The sequence below is a fragment of the Dama dama genome, chromosome 5 (assembly GCF_033118175.1).
Source record: "Dama dama isolate Ldn47 chromosome 5, ASM3311817v1, whole genome shotgun sequence".
Taxonomy (NCBI): Eukaryota; Metazoa; Chordata; class Mammalia; order Artiodactyla; family Cervidae; genus Dama; species Dama dama.
In genome coordinates this window covers 30165389-30189156 of record NC_083685.1, presented here as the reverse complement: position 1 = coordinate 30189156, position 23768 = coordinate 30165389, and the positions used below count along the sequence as shown (strand labels likewise).

Genomic DNA, 23768 nt, shown 5'->3' with positions numbered 1-23768 from the left:
GACAGACAGACAAATAAGTACAGAGAAAACAATCTGAAGTTTTGAAAACGAATCTTCTGGAACCCAGGGAAACGGAACGATGAACCACATCCATAATCCACTGCACGGCACATTCACCTAAAGCCTACACAGGTTTTATAGATCCTGTGTGCTTCTGTAACAGAGGCTTAGAAGAAATACAGCTATGTTCTGTCATCAGAAGATATTGACTCTTATAGCTATGTATGGTATTTCTATGTATGCAAAGTATTTTGCCTTGAATCTGCGTCTTAGTACAGAATAAATGGTAAGGTTAATAGGTGCACAGTGAAGATGTTCAATATGTAGAACATAGAAAAAACAGTACTGATGAACTTATGTCCAAAGTAAAAACAGAGACACAGACATAGAGGACAAACCTATGGATACCAAGGGTGAGGGGGAAAGAGTGGAATGAATTGGGAGTCTGTGATTGACATATATACACTACTATGTATAAAATAGATTATGAATGAAAACATACTATATAGCACAGGGAACTCTACCTGGTACTCTGCGGTGACCTAAATGGGAAGGAAATCCAAAAAAAGAGAGGATAGGGGCATCCATATGTATGGGATCGCTGGGCTTCCCAAGTGGCTCAGTGGTAAAGAATCCACCTGCCAAGCAGGAGATGTGGGTTTGATCCCTGGGTTGGAAGAATCCTTGGAGAAGGAAATGGCAACACACTCCAGTATTCTTGCCTATGAAATCTCATGGGCAGAGAAGTCTGGCCAGCTACAGCCCTTGAAGTTGCAAAAGAATCAGATACAACTTAGCGACTAAACAACAACATAGGTATCTATATAGTTGATCCACTTTTCTGTACAGTTGAAACTGACACAGCAGTGTAAAGCAACTAAACTCCTACTAAAAAAAAAAGAAAAGAAACTCCTATTTAAAATAAGAGAAAAAAGAGCAATTGAGTTAAATGATTCACTTTTTTAAAAATAAAATTAGAAACAGCAAGCCAGTTAAGAGTCATACAGAAACCATTTTCTATTTACATTAAGTTAGAAGTTTGCTTAAGGTGTGTGAAATCCCAGAATAGAATATTATAAATGCACTCAAAGTAATAATGATTGTACCTTTTATTTAGAGTTAACTTTAGGACTACTCCCATTTCATTGATAATTCAGGGCTGTCTAGACACACCTAATTTTGCTAAGCAAAAAGATGCATGATAATTCTAGGAATAACTTAAAGGGATTTGTCTTTATCTTGGATATTTTAATTACAGCTTCAAAGGTTAATTTTGCCTTTTTCATACAATGCTTATTTTTAACCAACTCAATCTATTTCAGTACTACTAAATTTCTGGTCACCAAGTCTGAGTGATGCTAAATATTATTTTAGTCTGAAAAATTTTGAATCCTCTGGAATCAAAAAAGCATAGACAAAGCTAACAAAGATGAATTATACTTCTGGTAATTACAAACAGTGTATGAACATTTTGCTCTGTATTTTGGTAAACATGTCTACATGTTTCTGCTGAGTATATATATATATAGGAATAGAATGCCTGAGTCATAGGGTGTATGGATTTTCAGTTTCATGAGACACTGCCAAATGGCTTATCAAATGGTGCTGCCTATGTGGACTTTCACCAACAGAGAATGAAATTGTACCTGTTCACACTCTCATGTATACCTCGTATTCCCCTTTCACTTCCACTTTAGCCACTCTGTTGAGTACATAATAGTGTCCCACTGTCATTTTAATCTGTATTTCCTTGATGAGTAATGAAGTTGATCATCTTTAAATATGCCTGTGGCCTTTTGGTTGCCATCATTTGGGCATATTCAATTATGCTGTCTGCCTTTTTCTTAATGATTTCTAAACGTTCCTTATATATTCTCCATAAAAGTCTTTATTAGGGTGTGTGTGTGTGTGTGTGTGTGTGTGTATGCGTGCACGCGCATGCATGTCTATCTATTTGGAAACAACACAAATGTCTACAAAGAGTAGAGAAAAATAAAGGACAGTGATTTCTATCATGAAATATTATGCAGCAATGAAAAATGGTTGAACCCTTGCTACATTTAACATTGTGGATCAATCTTACATATATTTACAGGATTATTCGATTTATCATATTTCAAAAATGGGCAGAAAATAAGCGGCTTCTAACTTGGCAATATTCTATTTCTAAATCCAGGTGCTGGTTACACGGTTACATGTGAAAAGATAAATGCACTTTTCTATATGCAAATTACACTTCAAAAATGTTTAAAAACAATAACACAAACAATTTTGTGCTTAATTATGTCTGCATACACTCACATAAACTGACACAAATACTTGCACACATACATATATGAAGAGAGAGTGTGCTGAGCAACTAAAAAACGATATCAGAATTAATGATTAGTTAAAAGTTTCTATTTTGTATTCTGTAAGAGGGACTAAAGGCATGTGCTATTGTTATTAAGAGATAAATTCTACTTTTCTGTCTCTGAAGAATTAGTCAATTCCTTGCAAGGAGAGCCGGAGAACCATGTGTTTTTACCCCATATCCTTTGTAGATTTGCTTTGTGAATCATATAAGTACATTCAGCAGAAAGAGGTCATTAATCACATGCCATTTTCCGACAATATCAATTCAGAATGCATTCTTATTTACAAAACACCACTGGTAACTGTACTTCAAACATTAAAGAATCTGACTGCGATTCAGGAGACCTGAGTTTGATCCCTAGGTCAAGAAGATTCCCTGAAAAAGGGAACAGCTACCCACTCCAGTATTCTTGCCTGGAGAATTCCATGGGCAGAGGAGCCTGGTGGGTTAGCGTCCATGGGGTCACAAACAGTCAGGCAAGACTGAGTGTCTCACACATTGGTAACTAACATCCAGACTGAATACCACTCATCAACAAAGAGCTAGTTTTCATGTGATGGAATGCACATCGATGAACAGGAAGATTCTGAGACTGTGGGCTCAAAGTCACATTCTCTTACTTACAAAGAAAGCATTCCTTGTTATTTACAAAGAACCTCAATGAGTTTTAAGCCTTAGGAAAAACCTACAATAAACCTAATATATGTTTCTTAAAAATATACAAGATAAAGTGTTCTTACTGGTGAGGGCAACAACTAAAAAAAAAAAAAAAAAAACACAAACATGGTGGTAAGGAAGCTCATGAAAAGACTTGGACTGGAAATCAGAAGTCTATGTTCCCCTCTGGCTCCTGGCCAGGGCTATGCCCTTGGCAAAAACATCTTACCTCCTGGGACCCCAGCATTCTTATCTCCTAGATAAACAGGATAAACTATGACATGTACCCAATGACCAAAAAATGAGCCACAATACCCACCAGAGAGTTACTGGAATATCACTGACTAATCTTATGACCTTAAGAAACACATGCCACAAGTTGCTCATGTGTCTAAGGGAGGGTGCCACGGCCTGTTGCATAAACTCAGCTGAGAATGTGCCCAGCTCTGAGTCTCACTCATAGCTCACAGCGCTGGCCTGGCATAGAAAGGTGGGACACGTGGTGTACTCACCCCAGTCCTAAAATCCTGACTCTTAGGAGAATATGTGCAATAAGGTGAAACAGGTATTGTTTAGCTGTAAAATTAGGTTTTCTGTCTGCAAAAATTAGCTTAAGTCACAATAGGAGAATAAGAGCTAGAATCATATAAAATATGCAAAACCCCTTTGAGCTCTTTCAAGGAAACTCAATACCACAAACACAGGCAGTCCACTTTATAGAATGTTTAGGGTTCAAAAGATAATGTCATACAGAATGTCAAATTATATTATCAGATAAACACTGTAAATCAGTTCATCATTTCTATTTTACAGATAAGAGAATGGAGCACAGGCAGGGCAAAAGAAAGGTCACAAGTGTATTAAGTGATCCATCCCAGAATAGTCCCTTCATACTCAAGACAACATTGTTCCCAACTATTAAGCCTCCAGGGCAAACTTCTCTTACAGTGACCATGAAAAATTCATTAATTCTTTTGGCAGTTCTTTCATTTTACAGATCAGGACTACTCAGGTCCAGAGTGACTTATCTGAGGACACAAAGAAAGTTAGTGACAGAGTGAACTAGAACCCCATTTTTCTGAATTTCAATCCCATTCTTCCTCTTCTGTATCAATTCAACTAATTCCACATTAATATCTGTCCACATTAATAATATGCATATTAATATCCACATTAATAAAGATGAGATGATCAAGGTGAACATCTGGGACAGAATGGAAGGTGCTTAAGCCCTTTCTCATGAAAGGCTAGGCGCAGAGCTAAGGATGGTTGAGAGTGGAGCTAGCTTGATACATTAACTCTGAGGTTCAGAGAAAGTTACAAATAATTAACTGGAACTCACAAGAGTAACTACACCTGGATATAAGGATGTGTGCATAACCCACAGATACACGTAGAACTTAGGGGGAAAGTGCTAAGAAGATAAAAGGACCAAGGATGAACCTCTAGCAGCACTGAGTATATGGACATATGGAAAAATCCACTATTTCTGGACAGACATAAAGGAATAGCCAGAGAAGATGTTTAACCAGGGGTAGTTAGAGCAGAAGCACGCTAGAAGGCAAATTGGGGCTGGTGGGGGACATGGTCGTTTCAGGACACAGAAGACAAACATTAGTCCTTGTCAAGTATTATAAGGTCTCAGAAGAAATTTAGCAGATTTTCTTTAAAGGGACAAAATGAATATCTTCATCAAAAAACAAAATGACTGGACTTCCCTGGTGGTCCGGTGGCTGAGAATCCTCCTGCCAATGTAGGGGACATGGGTTTGATCCCTAGTCCGGGAAGATTCTACATGCCATGAGGCAATAAGCCCGTGTATCACAACTACTGAGCCCGTGCCCTAGAGCCCATGTTCTGCAACAAGTCACCGCAGTGAGAAACCTAAGCACTTAAACTAGATTAGTCCCTGCTCCCTGTAATTAGAGAAAGCTCACACACAGCAACAAATAAGTAAATAATGAATAAATAAATTAAGGAAAAAACAGAGTGGTGACAGGAGTCAATGTGAATAGGAGAATTAATGAGGTTGTACTACATCCTTTGTTACAACAGTAAGGTCTCACTTTTGTAATTTAAAGAAATTCAAGTAAAAAAAGGAAAAATAGTGAATTAGAACTGAGAATGATCTCAGTGATCCCCCTTCATGGATCACTGCTTTGTTGTGGCTAAGGGGCTTGTGTAATTTGATGAAGCTACGAGGCATGCCGTGTAGGGCTAACCAAGATAGATGGGTCATAGCAGAGAGTTCTGACAAAACGTGATCCACTGGAGTAGGGAAGGGCAAACCACCCCAGTGTACTAACCATGAGAACCTCATGACGTATGAAAGGACAAAGATATGACACTGAAAGATGAGTCCCCCAGGTTGGAAGGTGTCCAATATACTACTTGGGAAGAATGGAGGAGAACTACGAATAGCCTCAGAAAGAATGAAGTGGCTGGGCCAAAGTGGAAACGATGCTCAGTTGAGAATGTCTGGTGATGAAAGTAAAATCTGATGCTGCAAAGAACAGTATTGTATATGAACCTAGAATGTTAGGTCACTGAATCAAGGTACATTGGATGTGGTCAAGCAGGAGATGGTAAGAATAAATCAAAATCTTGGGAATCAATGAACAAAAATGGATGGGATTGGACCAACTTAATTCAGATGACCACTATATCTACTACTGTGGGCAAGAATCCCATAAAAGAAATGGAGTAGCTCTCATAATCAACAAAAGAGTCTGAAATGCAGTACTTGGGTGCAACCTCAAAAATAACAGAATGATCACAGTTTGTTTCCAAGGCAAGCCATTCAACATTGCAGAAAGTCAAGTCTATGTCCCTATTACTGATGCCAAAGAAGCTGAACTACATCAGTTCTATGAAGACCTAGAAGACCTCCTAGAACTAACACCAAAAAAAGATGTTCTATTCACCACTGGGGATTGGAGTGCAAAAGTAGGAACTCAAGAGATACCTGGAGTAATAGACAAGTTTGGCCTTGGAGAACAAAATAAATCAGGGCAAAGGCTAACTGAATTCTGCCAAGAGAAGCCATTGGTCATAGCAAATACTGCTTTTCAACAACACAAGAGACAACTTTACACGTGGACATCACCAAATGGTCAATACCGAAATCAAATTGATTACATTCTTTGTAGCCAAAGATGGAAAAGCTATATATAATCAGCAAAAACAAGACCTGGAGCTGACTGTGGCTCAGATCATCAGCTTCTCATAGCAAAATTCAGGCTTAAACTAAAGAAAGTGGGGAAAACCACTAGGCCAGCCAGATACAACTTAAGTCAAATCCCCTAAGAATATGAAGTGGAGGTAATGACTAGATTCAAGGGATTAGAACTTGGAAAAAATGTGCCTGAAGAACTATGGACGGATGTCTGTAATACTGTACAGGAGGTGGTGAACAAAACCATCCCCCAAAATAAGAAAAGCAAGAAGGCAAAGTGGTTATCTAAGGAGACCTTGCAAATAGCTAAAGAAAGAAGAAAAGTGAAAAGCAAGTGGGAGAAGGAAAGGTATGTCCAACTAAATGCAGATTTCCAAAGAACAGCACAGAGAGGCAGAAGGCCTTCTTCAATGAACAGTGTATAAAACCAGAAGGAAACAACAGAAGGGGAAAGACTAGAGATCTCTTCAGGAAAACTGGAAAGATCAAGGGAACATTTTGTCCAAAGATGGGCACAATAAAGGACATAAATGGTAAAAGACCTAGTAGACGCTGAAGAGATCAAGAAGAGATGGAAAGAACACATGGAAGAACTGTATAAAAAAGATCTAGATGAACCAGATGACTAAAATGTTGTGGTCAGTCACCCAGAGCCAGACATTCTGAAGAGTGAAGTCAAGTGGGTCTTAGGAAGCACTGCTGTTAATAAAGCTAGTGGATGTGATGGAATTCCAGTAGAACTACTCAAAACCCTAAGTGATAATGCCATCAAGGTGTTGCATTCAATATGTCAGCAAATCTGGAAGACCCAGCAGTGGCCACAGTACTGGAAAAGGTCAGTCCTCATCCCAATTCCCAAGAAGGGTAGTACTAAAGAATGTGCTAACCATCCGACAATCTCACTCATCTCCAATGTTAGTAAGGTCATGCTTAAAATCTTGCATGGTAGGCTCCAGCACTATGGGAACCAGGAACTTCCAGATGTCCAAGCTGGATTTAGAAAAGGAAGAGGAACCAGAGATCAAATTGCTAGCATTCGCTAGATCATAGAGAAAGCTAGAGAATTAAAAATAAAAAAATCAACCTGTTTCATCGACTATGCCAAAGCCTTTGACTGTGTGGATCATAATAAACTGTGGAAAACTCTTAAAGAGATGGGAATACCAGACCATCTTACCCGTCTCCTGAGAAACCTGTATGTGGGTCAAGAGGCAACAGTTAGAACCCTGTATGGAACAACTGATTGGTTCAAGATTCAGAAAGGAGTACAACGGGGCTGTCTGTTATCACCCTGTTTGTTTAATCTATATGCTGAGCAGATCATGAGAAATGCCAGGCTGGATGAGTTACAAGCTGGAATCAAGATAGGTGGGAGAAACGTCAACAACCTCAGATATGCAGATGATACCACTCTAATAGCAGAAGGTGAAGAGGACCTAAAGTGCCTCGTGATGAGGGTGAAGGAGGACAGTGAACGAGCTGGCTTAAGACTAAATATTAAAAAAGCTAAGATTATGGCACCTGGCCCTATTCAGTTCAGTTCAGTTCAGTTCAGTCACTCAGTCGTGTCCGACTCTTTGCGACCCCATGAATCGCAGCATGCCAGGCCTCCCTGTCTATCACCAACTCCCGGAGTTTACTCAAATTCACGTCCATCGAGTTGGTGATGCCATCCAGCCATCTCATCCTCTGTCGTCCCCTTCTCCTCCTGCCCCCAATCCCTCCCAGCATCAGGGTCCTTTCCAATGAGTCAACTCTTCGCATCAGGTGGCCAAAGTACTGGAGTTTCAGCTTCAGCATCAGTCCTTCCAATGAACACCCAGGACTGATCTCCTTTAGGATGGAATGGTTGGATCTCCTTGCAGTCCAAGGGACTCTCAAGAGTCTTCTCCAACACCACACTTCAAAAGCATCAATTTTTCAGCACTCAGCTTTCCTCACAGTCCAACTCACACATCCATACATGACCACTGGAAAAACCATAGCCTTGACCAGACGGACCTTTGTTGGCAAAGTAATGTCTCTTCTTTTTAATATGTTGTCTAGGTTGGTCATAACTTTCCTTCCAAGGAGTAAGCGTCTTTTAATTTCATGGCTGCAATCACTGTCTGTAGTGATTTTGGAGCCCAAAAAAATAAAGTCTGACACTGTTTCCCCTGTTTCCCCATCTATTTGCCATGAAGTGATGGGACCGGATGACATGATCTTAATTTTCTGAATGTTGAGCTTTAAGCCAATTTTTTCACTGTCCTCTTTCACTTTCATCAAGAGGCTTTTTAGTTCATCTTCACTTTCTGCCATAATGGTGGTGCCATCTCCATATCTGAGGTTATTGATATTTCTGCCAGCAATCTTGATTCCAGCTTGTGCTTCTTCCAGCCCAGCATTTCTCATGATGTACTCTACTCTGCATAGAAGTTAAATAAGCAGGATGACAATATACAGCCTTGACATACTCCTTTTCCTATTTGGAACCAGTGTGTTGGTCCATGTCCAGTTCTAACTGTTGCTTCCTGACCTGCATACAGGTCTCTCAAGAGGCAGGTCAGGTGGTTTGGCCTGGCCCCATTACTTCATGGCAAATAGAAAGATGAAAGGTAGACATAGTAACAGATTTCCTCTTCTTGGGTTCTAAAATTATTGCAGATGGTGACTGTAGCCATGAAATCAGAAGACAATTACTTCTTGGCAGGAAAGCTATGACAAACCTAGACAATGTGTTGAAAAGCAGAGACTTTACTCTGCCAACAATGATCCATATAGTCAAGGCTATGGTCTTCCCAATGGTCACATATGGTTGTGAGAGCTGAATCATAAAGAAGGCAGAATGCCAAAGTATTGGTGCCTTCGAACTGTGGTGCTGGAGAAGAGTCATGAGAGTCCCTTGGACAGCAAGGAGATCAAACCAGTTAATCTTAAGGGAAATCAACCCTGAACACTCATTGGAAGGACTGATGCTAAAGCTGAAGCTCCAGTATTTTGATCACCTAATGCAAATAACTGACTGATTGGAAAAGTCCCTCATGCTGGGAAAGATTGAGGGCAGAAGGAGAAGAGGGCATCAGAGCATGAGATGGCTGGGTGGCATCACTGATGCAATGGACATGAACTTGGGCAAACTTTGGGAGATGGTGAGGGACAGAGAGGCCTGGCGTGCTGCAGTCCATGGGGTCGCAGAGAGCTGGATGTAACTGGGCAACTGAACAACAGAGCTGAGAAAGTAGAGGCTGCTGTGGGCTGTCAGTTTAAGAAGTGTGACAGTGAGCACAGGAGAAGAAACAACGCTGATGAAACAGGAATAGAAAAACTAAGCACTTTTAATATTTTAAATGGACAGTGAATCGGGACCTACTTTGTAGCACAAGTAGCTCTGCTCAGTGTTACGTGGTAGCCTGGACAGGAAGGGAGTTTAGGGGGAGAATGGACACATGGACATGTATGACTAAGTCCCTTTGCTTTTCATCTGAAAATATCATGATGTTGTTAACTGGCTATACCCAAACAAAAATTAAAAGCTAAAAAAAAAACAAAACTACACACTTTTTCAGGTAGCGAGACTTCAGCATATTTTTAAGCCCTTGGAAAAAGGAGCCATAGAAGAGAAGATGATGCATGCTAGAGACGAGTGCGGTGATGGGGAAGTCTCAGAGCGGTGGGGGATGGAATCCAAGACTCTTCCTCTAGGTCAGGAGACAAGGAGAAGAGAAAGGACGATGCCATAGGCAACTTTGGAGGGACGAAGGAGGGGTCTGGGGAGCAACTGTCCAGTGACTTCTATTTTTTTTTTTCCTTTAAAGTTGAAGTTCACACTGTAGGCAAAGGCTGAAAGTGGTGTTGATTGAGGACTGAAACCGCTGTTAGGAAAAGAGAACAGTGGAGCCATGAACAGCCAAGTCAATGTGGAGGCCCCGCAATGAAGACCCAGCCAAGGCGAGATCAACACACAAAACAAATCAACGGAGATTCCAAGCAACATCTGTAAAACGAAATAAAAATATTATAGACGTTCCAATCAAATAAATTTGGAACTTCTAGGAGATATCAAAGAGTGTTGCAATAAGACCTTGGGGATGTCTCAGCCGTAAGGTCCATGTTGTAACTCAGTACTGAACAGTGAGGCACAGAAGGGTGCAAATCCACTCATTAAAGGTGGGCCTATTCTATTTGGTTACTCTCAGGCTCAGAGGCCTAAACTTCCCTGAATCCCGAATCGTCATGAATTCCTACCACTGTCTTCTCATAGGAGGACTAACACAGGTCAGATATTTCACATTTTCTAACAGAGTCTATTAGTGATTTAATCAGTGTTTTGCTATTATTCCAATCAGAGCTCTGAGAAATGTAATTTCCTATTTACATCATTTCTCAGAGGAGCTATTTGTATGTACATAAATTTGAATAATTTGCTTTATGAATTCTATGTGTAAATTTCCATAAAATGTCGGGGCCAAAGGAACTCATTTATGAAGAGTTCTCTGTTCTCAGGAGAACAGCAGTGATGTGCCTTTTTCAGGTAGGAGCATAAGGAGAATACAGGAGGCCTATGCAAAGCTACGGCATCCTTTACTGCATTACAGAACGTATTCACCTCCAAGAGAAAACGAAAAAGCAAACACAAGACATAAGTTTGTAAGTCAAATTCCACAATCTGATAATTATAACTTGTAAAGGACTATAGAGTTAAGAACGGTGACAATTCACCTTGGACACATGTCATTCTTCAATTTGGGAGGACAGTTACATACCTACATTTTGCTAAATCAAATCTGCAATCATATCCCTTAGTAATTAACTTGCTTAAGAAATAGAATTTTGCATATTCTCCTTCCATTGTTTAGGCTTGACTGGTTCTAAATCAGAAAACAGAAAGATTGTGATGAAAAAATAAAATAGCCCTGAATATTAAGGTACCAAAACAACCATAAATAAAACTGGATTGTATCATAATAGACAGAGTTGGAATAAATAAATGAAACGAGGAGACTACTAAGATGAAATTTTTCATCATGCAATGAGAAAATTGAGAACAAGATAAATGACTTACTGAAAATTATAAAGCCTATCAGCAACAGTTCTGAGATACAGCAGTGCTCTTTCCAATTACAGTGCTTTTTCCATCAAGATTAAGCAGAAATACAGAGGGAATTTTAAATAGCACATGTTCAAAGTTGATCTCTAAATATGGCCCCAGGGAGCCACTGAATCAATTTATGATTAATTTGTGATTTTTCTATATACTTAGTTACCTGTTTGATTCCATTTGATTAAGTATTAATACAAACAGAGCTCAAATACAAAGAACTCTGAAGTACGCAGAATATGAAACTATATATATATATAAAATTTCATATGAAACTATATATATATAGTTTCATATTCATATCTATATTCTATATATGAAACTATATAGAGGAACTGTATTTATATATACACATACACTTTCATAAAATATATATGTATTTCATAAAGTATATATATATATACATTTCTATATATATATTCTGCCTAAATCAAAATTCTTTACATAAGAGCTTCATTTACACTAAGTGAAAAGTGTATATGCTATAATGAAAGTGGAGAGAGTGCACCATCTCAAGTATTTGTAATTTTAGCTAAAGAGTTAATATAATATAAACATTTCAATCAGAAAATAAAAGGTATCATAGAAAGAGTAATAATATTAAATCTAATCAAGTGTCAAAACATACAAGATGAACAAAAAGGATTCTAAGAGATCAAGAAGTTTAATTTCGGTTTTAATCATAAAGTCTAATCAAACTTCCCAGTGATGCTTGGTCTGGGTGTGGTCCCTAGCCAAGCATGTCCATCACTCTGGTGACAAAGAACCTCCCAAGAAAATTCATTTTTTCTTTGGATAGTTATATCCTAAACTGTAAACTATGAAATTGAAATGTCTTCTTCTATGCTTCTCTCTGGTCTGGTTCTGTAAGTTGAGGTCTAAATACAAACTCCTCATCTATTCTTAAAGAAAACAACTCAGAGTACAATCAACCAAACCACAGACTTTCATGTTCCAGCAAACCCTGATCATGATTCTTGGAAGAAATTCTCATGTAAATCCAACTCTCATAAACAGCCAGAATTCCACACAAGTTTCCAGTTATGATATACACACCAGGAAATTAACACGCTTTTCTGTCTAAACACTATATTTCTATCAAGGTCCAAGAACTCAATTTATTAACAACCTCAGCATGCTATGAATTTGTATTAATATTTTTCTCAATGGAAATTTCTAATCATTTTACAAGTTTCATAAGGCAAGGTAAAATGATGAACTTATTTACAAAACAGAAACTCACTCATAGACATAGAAAACAAACATGGTTACCCAGGGGAAAGGTAGGAGGAGAGATAAATTGGGAGTTTGATATTAACAAATACAACTATATATAAAATAAACAAGGACCTCATGTATAGCACAGAGAACTAGACTCAATATTCTGTAGCAATCTAAATGGGAAAATAATGTGAAAAGGAATATATTATATATATGTGTGTATATATTTATATATACACATGACTTTCCTGGTGCTTCAGACAGTAAAAGCATCTGCCTACAATGCAGGAGTCCCAATACATACACATACATATGTCTAAGTCACTTTGCTGTACACCTAAAACTAATACAACATTGTTAATCAACTATACTCCAATATAAAACAATTTTTTTAATTTCATAAAGCAAGCTAATATCTGAGATGTGCCTGGAAGGACTGCATAGATTAAGCAGGAAGTTGTCACCCTAACCAAAAGCCTGTCTAAGCATAAGTGGCAGACTGGCATAAAGACTGACTGGCCTTTCTGAGATAAGAAAGTAGTTTTATACTAAGTTCTGCCTGTAAATCAGAGAGGCCTCTGAAAGTCATAGTGAAGAGTCTGACCTGGATCCATGAAGGAATAAGACAACATTGTGGGTCTGGAACATAAGATTAACAAGATGAAAATGGAAACAATATATAAGGTGAATAATAATGAGCAGAGAAAAATACAGTAAATAAGTACAAAGCGATTGCATCAGATATGTTGAACATGATGGTAAGCACAGATGCAATGAATAGCACAGATATAGGAGATCACTTTAAGAGAAAACAGGTTCCATTTAAGTTTCATGCCCAAATAACTAAAATAATGAAGAAGCTCATTTTAAAACCTAGGGAATTATTTGTAAAAGGAAGATCATTAACTCAACTGACTGCAAAATAATAGCACGCCATTAAATTAGAACTGCTCAATAGCAAGTAAGAAAACACATAACTGCCCATCGATGAAAATTTGTTCTACTTCGTTACAGTGATAATAATATAGGCAATTTCCAATTGCATCCATTGTACAGGCTCTCCGTATTCTTTATAAATCAGCATTTCATTTTTCTTGCCAATGTATTTATCTTGAACATTCCTATTAGGTAGTTATAAAATGGAACTAAACAAAAATCAACCCATTTTATTAATAGAATCAATTACTATTAATGAATAGTAGGCAAGAAAATCAGAATAGGAAGAAAACGGCTAACATTATTTAGAAAACACATGATGGCTTTAATTATTCACAATAACCCAACCCTCCTTACTACACAGAACGGATGTACACAGATGCTATCATTAAATGGTACGATAGCTCTCTCAAGGAGACAAAAAAATTCTCGAACACATTTATACACACACAACTTTCTCAGATTGTGAACTAGTAAAAAAAAAAAAAGTCGTATTGTTTCCCATTACACACAGAGAGAACCATAAATCTTTATGCCATGATTTTAAAGCTACAGTGCCAACAGTTTGAGGGATTCCCAGGTGGCTCAGTGGTAAATAATCTGCCTGCTAATGTAGGAGACATAGGAGATATGGGTTCAACCCCTAGGTCAGGAAGATCCCCTGGAGGAGGAAATGGTAACCCACTCCAGTATTCCTGCCTGGAGAATCCCAAGGACAGAGGAGCCTAGTGGGCTACAGTCCATAGATTTGCAAAGAGTAGGAGATGACTAAGCATGCATGCACCAACAATAAAATAAATACATGCAAACACGATCACACACTCAGAAATAACAGCAGCCCACATCAAGTATCAATTAAGGGCTTCTTATATTGCTTCTTCACACCTAAGATCGAAGCACAGGCCCAAAATGGGAGAAGTGAAAGTCGTTCAGTTGTGTCCGACTCTTTGTGATCCCATAGACTATACAGTCCATGGAATTCTCCAGGCCAGAATACTGGGGTGGGTAACCTTTCCCTTCTCCAGGGGATCTTCCCAACTCAGGGATCGAACGGAGGTCTCCTACACCACAGGCGGGTTCTTTACCAGCTGAGCCACAAGGGAAACCCAACAATACTGGAGTCGGTAGCCTATCCCTTCTCCAGAGGATCTTCCAGACCCAGGAATCAAACCAGGGTCTCCTGCATTGCAGGTGGATTCTTTATCAACCAAGCTATCAGGGAAGCCCAAGAAAGGAGATTTCAAATGTAGCTTGCAAGCATATTAGTTACACCTATTGTGAGCGAGTAGGTGAAATTCAAACAGTCCCTCACGAACAGTAGAAGGTTCCCTAACTCAGTGATGCCAAAAAAAGTAGTATGTACCAAGAGGTTATGATCTGGCCAAATTCAGTATTAAAAAGTGTTATTATGTCTGCCATGAGCACAAATAAACATGACAAATCATGTTTTGGTTTTGGTTGTGATAGTTCTATTTTGTTTTGTTTTTGCTTATTCAATCAAGAATTCTGAAAGTATATTTTAGAAAGTTCTGGTTTCATATACAATAGAGATATAAATACAAATCTATAAATCTATGTCTCCTTCATTTCAGTTATGGCAGGCATTCATTAGATAATTTATATTTGTCATCTTTCAATCACTATTTCTTGAAATTAATAGTAGTTTAACACATTTATTCCAGAAAAGAGAAGATTGTGTGGTTTTACGTGTAACTCTATGGCTGATTCATATCAATGTATGACAAAACCCACTGAAAAAAAAAAATAATAAAAGATACTCAAAAAAAAATCTGATTACTCATGAAATTTCAAGAAGAAATGCTACCACTGAAAGTTGTTAAGCCCTTATTATTAGACCAAGATATATTTATTTCATATGGTAGAGCTTTCCAAGACAATGCACCAAAAATAGCAGCTGATCTATTTAAGTCTGGATGGAGATAAAATTTTTAAAAGATGATTCTGTATCATTCTACTATTAGATAGTCATAAGGCTATCATCACATATAATATATTAGAATCAAAGAATCTTTAAAATTTCACAAACTGAAATGTCCATAAATACTGCCATCTGGCCTAACCACTTATTCAATGCTCAAACTTGCTACAAAATAGGCCGCCAAGCAATTATCCCCCATGGCTGAGTGCTTGGAGTGACTGGGAACTCCACTATCTCCCTGCCTAGGCAATTATATCTGGCAGACTGCTATTAGAAAATTCTTCGTGATTTGGAGCCAAAAATATCTCTCCTCGTGTCTTCTACTCATTAGTCCTTGTTTTAACTATCGGTGCCAAGCAGCAAAGACTTTCTCATCTAAATCACAATTTTTCAAAAAATTGAAGACAACTGTCAAATACCTCAGTTCTTTTAGCTCTTCCAAATATGACATTATGGTAATTACCTCAACTATTCTTATTTCTCTCCCCTGAAAGTACCAACTAGCACAGTACAGAAATCTCTGTAAAACTTGCTCTAAATAACTGAATTCTTTTAAGTGAAGTAATATGTTTCACAGAATTAGTAAAATATTAACACTGATTTCTTTCTTAAGTAACTAAATATAGTTATATATAGCTGAGAAAGATATGGAAAGATAAAGTATATAGTTACTTATCTGTATCATGTATATTCTAATATACTATTCTACTCTATTATACTATATTATGTTACATAATGCTTCATCTGTATCATGGTTGTAATGTTAATATACTGGTTACAATACTAATATATTATAAATAGGGCTTCCCTGGTAGCTCAAGTGGGAAAGAATTTACCTGCAATGCAGGAGATTCTGGTTCAATTCCAGAGTCAGGAAGATCCCCTAGAGAAGGGAACAGCTATCCACTCCAGTATTCTGGCCTTGCAGTCCATAGGGTCACAAAGAGTCAGACACAACAGAGCAACTTTCACTCTCTTTTTTTTTAAACCATATTAATAGTATCTAACATTTTTTCCATTTGCTCTCTACCAAGCTATGCTTTCCCCATTCTATATACTTGGACACATGTTTTCTGCAGTCAAATGCTCTACCACTGAGCTATATCCCCAGACACATGTTTTCTGAACCAAAGTGCAGTTTATACTTCAATTTTGTTAGATTCAGCCCCTCACTCTGGCTGTTCAAGACCATATTGACTCCTAATTCTATCTCACGTATCCACCATCTATTTCATTTGAGTGTTTCCTTTGTACAATCTTAGTCATTGGTAAGATGTTTAACACGACAAGGCCAAGCTTTCATCAGGAAACATCATGCAGGTTGAAACTCTGTACTAGCTACCTAGCTGTTAACTAATTTTCCCTATACTCAGACTGTATGTCTAAATATTGTCCACAGAGACCTATAAATTATTTTCCAGCACTGTAACAAAATCTAGATACAATGACATAAGTCATTCAAAGATCTGATGTTTGTATTCATTTTTTAAACAAATGTTTGTTCCATGTACATTTTGTACCTGGCATTATGTTGATCTCTCGTGACTAAGTCAGTAAGATGCTGCCCTCAAGGAGCTTACAGTCTAGTGGGCAAAGCAGGCAATTACAGGTGATATCATCAGATAGCCTTATAAATGGGACAGGCAATTAGGCAACCACAAAAGAACAGAGTGTGATTATAGAAATCAGATTGTTAGGCTTAGGAAAGGTTTCCCAGAGCAAGCAGCAAAGTTTGTGTTGATTTGAGTTTGAGGTCATTATAGAACAGTCAGATTGAAATGTTGGATGTGTGGGTGTGGTGCTCTCTAGACATATCTGGGCCGGACATACAGATGTAGAAGTCAACAGTGAAAACGTAATATTTGCAGCTGTGGACTTGAATAAGAACACTGAGACAGAAGTCAATGAAAGAAGGAAACCTCTGGCATTTTGGCAAAATGGAAGAACGTTTCAGAGGTCTGAAACATCAAGTGTGTATGAGACTTGAGTACGGGTGTGGGCTGGATGGGGAGATAGAGCTGGGGGAGTCAGAGGCCAGTTCAGCAGGAGTTCTGTGCTAAGAAATGAGAACCTTTTCCAGAAGGCTATAGGATCCCTAAAAGGGCTCTAAGCATTAGAATGACTTTAGTAGACTGAAGAAAATACACTCCACGATTGATGTGGGGTAGGAATTGATGGAGGACAAGAAGCAAGGAGACTAATACAGGCAAACAGGTGAGAGGAGGAGAGAAATCAGGGTCATGATAGGGATGGGAGTGACTGACACGCTCCTAACATTGTGCAGACTCTGACCCTGGAGTCTGGGTGACTGACGACTGGATTTGAGGAGCTAAGGTAGACAGAGGGTCCCAGGTAATCTTAAGGATCTGAGCTTGGATGGAAAAGAATGCAAATGGAAACATCACTTTGGGAGAGGGTGGGGAGAGTTTCAATACTTGGTTTTTATCACTTTAAATTGAGTTTTAAGATCAATCCGGGATAACCAGGTACTAATAGAAAAGTTGGATGTATGAGTATGGTATGAGCTAAGAGAGGTCTGAGCTCAAATCAGAGCCTGAGGAGTTAATAGTGAATGGATGGAGTTACAGTCAGAGATTTGGACACAACCAGTGAGGCAGAATGTATAGGAAATAAGAAGACCAAGAGATTAAGATCTATGTAAAATTCAACCTGTAAAAGAGAAAGCTAAACAGTGTCCAAGGACTTAATCTAAAACATATTTTCTAATTTTATTTTATATTTATTAATAGATACTGAATTTCTGAAAATTTTTAACTCAAATTTATTAGGTAGTTGGTCAACCTGGTACTGCTGCTTTCATTACCTACCATAAAAAAATGAATAATGGCATAAATTTATGATTGTCAAGCTTCTCAAAACAATCTAGGTTAAAAAAATAATAAAAAGCCACGAGAAGTTTATCATAAATTCAAGCTTCAAGCTGACCTAGAATATGAAGGGCCCTAAGTTCTTTATTTTTTCTACATTTAAAAACAATTTCCCCCTTATTTCTAATCTTTGGAGGGAAATGTTAGAAGAGTAAAATAGGAAGTGTTTGCTCATGTTTGCTACACGTACATAACACATTAACTGCATATATCCATCCAACTCCATTACTCAACTATATCCCCCAAAAGTTTAAATAAATCAAAATATCACTGGGCAAATTTCACCATATTGAAGAGTATACAGTAGTCCACTTAACTTTTTGGTTTTGTGATCTCAAATACTCCTCTTAGTTAAGATAATTAATGCTTGATCAACTTATACAAGATGGGCAAACTGAACCATACGAGATACAAATAACTTGCATAGTCTTTATCAGCCCATTATTATAACTGAGATTCCCAATCTGAATGTTCAAAGAAATTTAACATAGTGGATCCAATAATAGCCAGAAAAAAAACCTTAGTCTTCAGAGGTTTAGTGATCACTTAAAATCAAAATTCTTTATAAAATGCTCAAAGAAAAACTATATCAATCTAACTCTCCAAAGTACACCTACTTTTTAATAAGATGGATTTGGGGTAGCATCGCTATGGCAGCTGTTAATAAAGCTTTATTTAGTCTCGTTATTATTACACAAAAGTAAGCAATATAATCAAAATTTGATAAAATTTGATCGCCTACTGTGGTTGAGATAGATTTCTCAACATATCTAAAATACTGTGATACGGGCTCACCAGGTATATATTGGGCCTTCCACTTAGAGATTACTATATGTGCCAAAGAGAACCTTCAGCGTTTCACTCTTTATCTATCAGATTTAACTTTAGAAATCTGTCTTAACTGTAGAAGCATACACCCTAAGCATATACAGTCAGTTTATGTGTGTGTGTTCAGTCGTTCAGTCTTGTCCAACTCTGCAACCCTAAGGACTGTAGCCCGCCAGGCTGCCCTATCCATGGAATTCTCCAGGAAGAATACTGGAGTGGGTAGCCATTCCCTTTTCCAGGGATCTTCCCAACCCAGAGACCGAACCTGGGTCTCCTGTACCGCAGGCAAATTCTTTACCATCTGAGCCACCAGGGAAGCCCTAGGCAATAGAGTAATTCTGGGAAGGGGTAAGTGTGAAAGTTGTTCAATTGTGTCCGACTCTTTGCAACCCCATGAATTGCAGCCCGCCAGGCTCCTCTGTCCATGGGATTCTCCAGGCCAGAATACTGGAGTGGGTAGCCATTCCCTTCTCCAGGGGATCTTCCCGACCTAGGAATCAAACAGGGTCTCCTTCATTGCAGGCAGATTCTTTACCACCTATGCGTTCAGGATGCCCTCTAAAAGATCTTATAAGATACACAACAGTTATAAGGCTTGCAGTTGCCATATTCAGAACTCTGGTTCATGACATTTGATGGGTGGCCTGGGTTGGGGAGGGGCAGGGAGACAGGATTCCTATCAGCTTCCTCCGTGATCACAGATGGCTTGACTGCATAAACAGAATCACCAGGACTATAAAACAAATGCAACAGTTCATGTCAATATGCTATGATTTATCAAATAAAAGGTTAATATAAACAAGATCCAAAACAAGACAAGGTGTCCTTTTGCTTGAGAAGAGTAAGGCCTGACCATGTCCAGTTCCCTAAAATGCTCATCTCCCGGCTGTTGCACAAAAACTGTATCAGTGAAGATGAGTGACAGAGGCAGGAGGTCACACTCAGCCAAGCAGATGGGGCCATCCTCTCACACCCAGAACCCAGCCTGACATCAGACTGTGTAGACTGGAATAAGCAGAACCGTTATAGTTGTAAACCAGGAGGTATTGCTTAACAGGGAGATTTATGCACGACAAGGCTTCATGTGGGTCACCATACCAGCCCCAGAACTTCTGTCTCACATATTCATACAAACATCCACCCTGAATACAAACTCTAATATCTTTTCTTTAAAAAATACACTTCCCAAAATGTACCTTAAAAATTTTTATGGAACATCTATGAAACTATATAGTCTATATTTAAATAATGATGATGCTGGAATAATGTTACCCCAGATCAATATGGCACTTAAGAAATCTTAATGTAAAAATAGCCAGTATCAGCAAATTAATTTTTATTCCAGATAACTGCATACATTGTAACATTACTACCTAAAAGCACATATTTTGTGAAGGTTATTTATTTATATACTATTATTCTCCAGTAATATTAACTCTTTATTTTACAAAATGGAGTCCAAACCACAAACCTTGCTGGTTTTTTCTGAGTGGGGAGGGAGTGGGAATTGGACTTAGATTTTTTTTACAAGTAACTTAAAAGTTAATGACATTTTCTGAGAAATATCCTTATTTCCTAATATATATCTTTTACCAAAAAAATACACTGAAATGGAAAACTGATCTACCATGTGAATTTTCTTCTGCCATGCATTAATATGAATTAAATAGACCTTAAAATTATAGTCCAGCTCTCTGATTTTTTAATGAATATTCATTTTTAGGAGTGGTTTCTAAAACGTCAACTTTCGGAACTGGTACTTGCTCAAAATACAGAATCTCAGTATCCAAAGAATTTAGGGTAAGAAAGAAATAACTTTTTTTATGACTTTTATAAAAGATGTATAAAATTATGTAAGTCCAGGGCATGAACAAAGCTTGATAAAACTCTACTATTTTCACCTGAAAGCTGAGAATTAGCTTGCACATACTAAAGCCTTCTTCACTCTGTCACTTTCTACCTATGAAACAAATGGGTACATATTCTGATTGGGATAGTCCTGATGACATGTGTTTCAATAAACCACTTTAGTCTGATAAAAATGCAATAACATCTCTCTGTATAAGAATATAAGACATGAAGGACATACGATGGACATAGGTACTGCTTCTTTTTCCCCTTCCCTTTCTTTGAAGACTTTTCTTTTGAGTAGGCTTCTTCAATACACAAGGAAATTAAAATAAAAAAGGCCACTGCCAATAAAAACTTCATCTTGAAAATTTAAATTTCAGAAGATGGATCTACAAGAAAGAACAAGAAGATATTTACATTCATGAGACAAATGACAATTACATGACTCTTTAAGGATCATTACCATATTACTCATGGACAGGGCGCTTGTACATCATATTTCACTACTCCTGGCAAACATCTGTCTTCCATACATGCACAAACATGAAGACTTTGTCATATTTTAAGCTTACTAAATATATTATACTCGGCAAAATTTTCTATTCTTCTTTCTCTTCCTTGAAAGAAAAACTCTGTAAATTGCATCTCTGTCATTGCACCTTACTAAATATTTTGTGATGTTCTGTGATGGTTTCATAGTAAAAGTTAGTTTAAAAAATACTTCATAGAAAATAAGACCTCCATGAGGAGTAAAAAGTAAGTGTGTAAAATTATAAAATTGTAAATTGATACTGAATTACAGTGTATCAATACATGCTTAGAAAGATAACTGGAAAGATGTTTACAAGGTGTTAAGATTGTGTTAGTACATTTAAATTTATGTTTTATTTTTTAAATTTCTTCTGTTCTTTGACTTTTGTATGTATATTTTTTTCAAAAACAATATAAACTATTCTCAAGGAAAAAGTTAATTCTAATTATTAAAGGACTGACAGAAATAAAGGAAAAAAATTGTATCAAAGTTTCACCCTCTAAATTCATGGTCTTTATTTATATACATTAAATTTGCAAGTTATCTTTTACCCAAAAAAGGAAAGTGCATAATATTTTAAGTCAGCGTTCTCCTTTCCTACTCAGGTGGTACTAACATTTATCATTCAATAGATGATTTCTGACTAGAAATTCTAGGCAACATTGCAAGAAATAAATTAGCAAATATAGTCAGATTCCTCCAAATAATCTTCTTAGCCATATTTTAACAACATTTTTCATGCTCCAAGAGAATTACATTCTTGCCTATCTGATGCAACAACAAAAACTTGAAGCATCTTTTAAACACTGGACTATTTAAATCTCTTCCTCATCCTTCATTCCCAAACCATAAATTGTTTCATCTTCCTTGTTGCCTGCAGAGTATGAGACTGGCCTGTTTCTCAACATTAACTTGATTCCCAACTCCTCATAATTTTGCTTCTCCTGTGGCGTGTTTTCCACCTATCTTCTTCCTAGGAACTCTTATTTTTCCCACATTTATTCTTCCCAGTCCCTAAGCAAGCAGTAACGGCTTCCTCCCTGGTCTTTCTCCTGAAGACACGACAGAGGGGACTTATCAGGCCCACAGCTGCCCTCAGCCAACTGGCAACACTAGACTTCTCCCCCTCCCCCGACGCCCCAGCCCAGGGGGACGTCTGGTGCAGACACCTTTGCCCAAGGCCGCAGGTACTGTGCCCACATCTTTGCCCACTCAGCCCCAGGAGCCCCGAGGCCCTCCTGGAGGTCTGAGAGTGGAGAAATTCCACCCTGTCTCTCTGTATCCACCTCCCACCTTCCGAAGGGGCTGGCTGCAGGGACCAAGGGACCCCTGCAGACCAAAGGACGCCAACTGCGCCTCTGATCCTCCGCTGCCCGCATCCCTCCAGCCGAGCACACCCACACCGCTGACCCGCGGGGATGCGCTCGCCGCCACCACCAGGGATGCTCTCGCCTCCTCCTTCTCTTCGTCCTCTCCTCGCGCCGCCGCCGCCGCAGTGCCCGGTGCCCCCGCCAGGCCTTGCCGCAGAGGTGCGCATCCCTGGACCCCCGCGCCGCCCCCTCTCCCCGAGCCGACTTACCTGAGGCGCCCCTCCCGCAGCCCCGGGAGGACGCGCGCTCGGCCGGACGCGCCGGTGCCGGGGGGCCGGGGCTGGGGGGAGCGGCCGCGTCCCCGTCCTCGCGCCCCCGTCCCCGCGTTCCCGCGATGGGCTGACGCGCCTGCTCCGGCCGAGGAGCCTGCGCCGTGGTGTCCGCGCCGGTGCGGTCTGGGCGCTGCGGGGCCCGCGGCACGGCCGGATCGTGGCCGGAGGAGGGCCGGGCGGGACTGCAGAGGTGTCCCGGCTGCGCGCGTGTCCCCTTCCGGCCTCTGAGTGGAGGAATGCAGTCCCCACCAGGGGCTAAAGAAGATGGGGACGGGGGGTCCCCGATGGGGACAGGGCGCGGGGGACAGCTGGGTTAGTTCGAAAGGAAAAGCCTTTCAAGGAGCTGGAATCCGTTAGAGTCTATTTTTTACCATTAGCAACAAAAAACAATCACAACAAATGACCTTCTGAGACCTAAGCAGACCACAGACTCTGTGACTATCATTGTTATGGTCTCCTGGCATCTAATTTCCTCTCCAGTCTTTTTTACAATTTCTCTAAGCCTGATCTTTTTAAGCATGCTGAAATTGATCAGAATCAATAAAACCATACAATCTTGGACACAAGTTGATTCATATCTTGGCTTTTGTAAATAATGCTACTATGAACATTGAGGTGCATGTATTTTTATGAATTTTCTTCAGATAGATACTCAAAAGTGGA

At 38.9% G+C, this 23768-nt stretch overlaps 1 protein-coding gene across 1 annotated transcript in view; it reads right to left on the bottom strand.

Moving 5' to 3' along the window:
* The window catches only part of GLRB (glycine receptor beta), a 96560-nt gene extending 73445 nt beyond the window's left edge, over positions 1-23115 (bottom strand). The window contains exons 1-2 of the mRNA XM_061142251.1: positions 23043-23115; positions 21170-21320 (exon numbers count right to left, since the gene is read on the bottom strand). Of these exons, the coding sequence (XP_060998234.1) occupies positions 21170-21291 (122 nt within the window). The 5' untranslated portion in view covers positions 21292-21320; positions 23043-23115. The remainder of the gene's footprint in view (positions 1-21169; positions 21321-23042) is intronic.
* Positions 23116-23768: the final 653 nt, after the last annotated feature.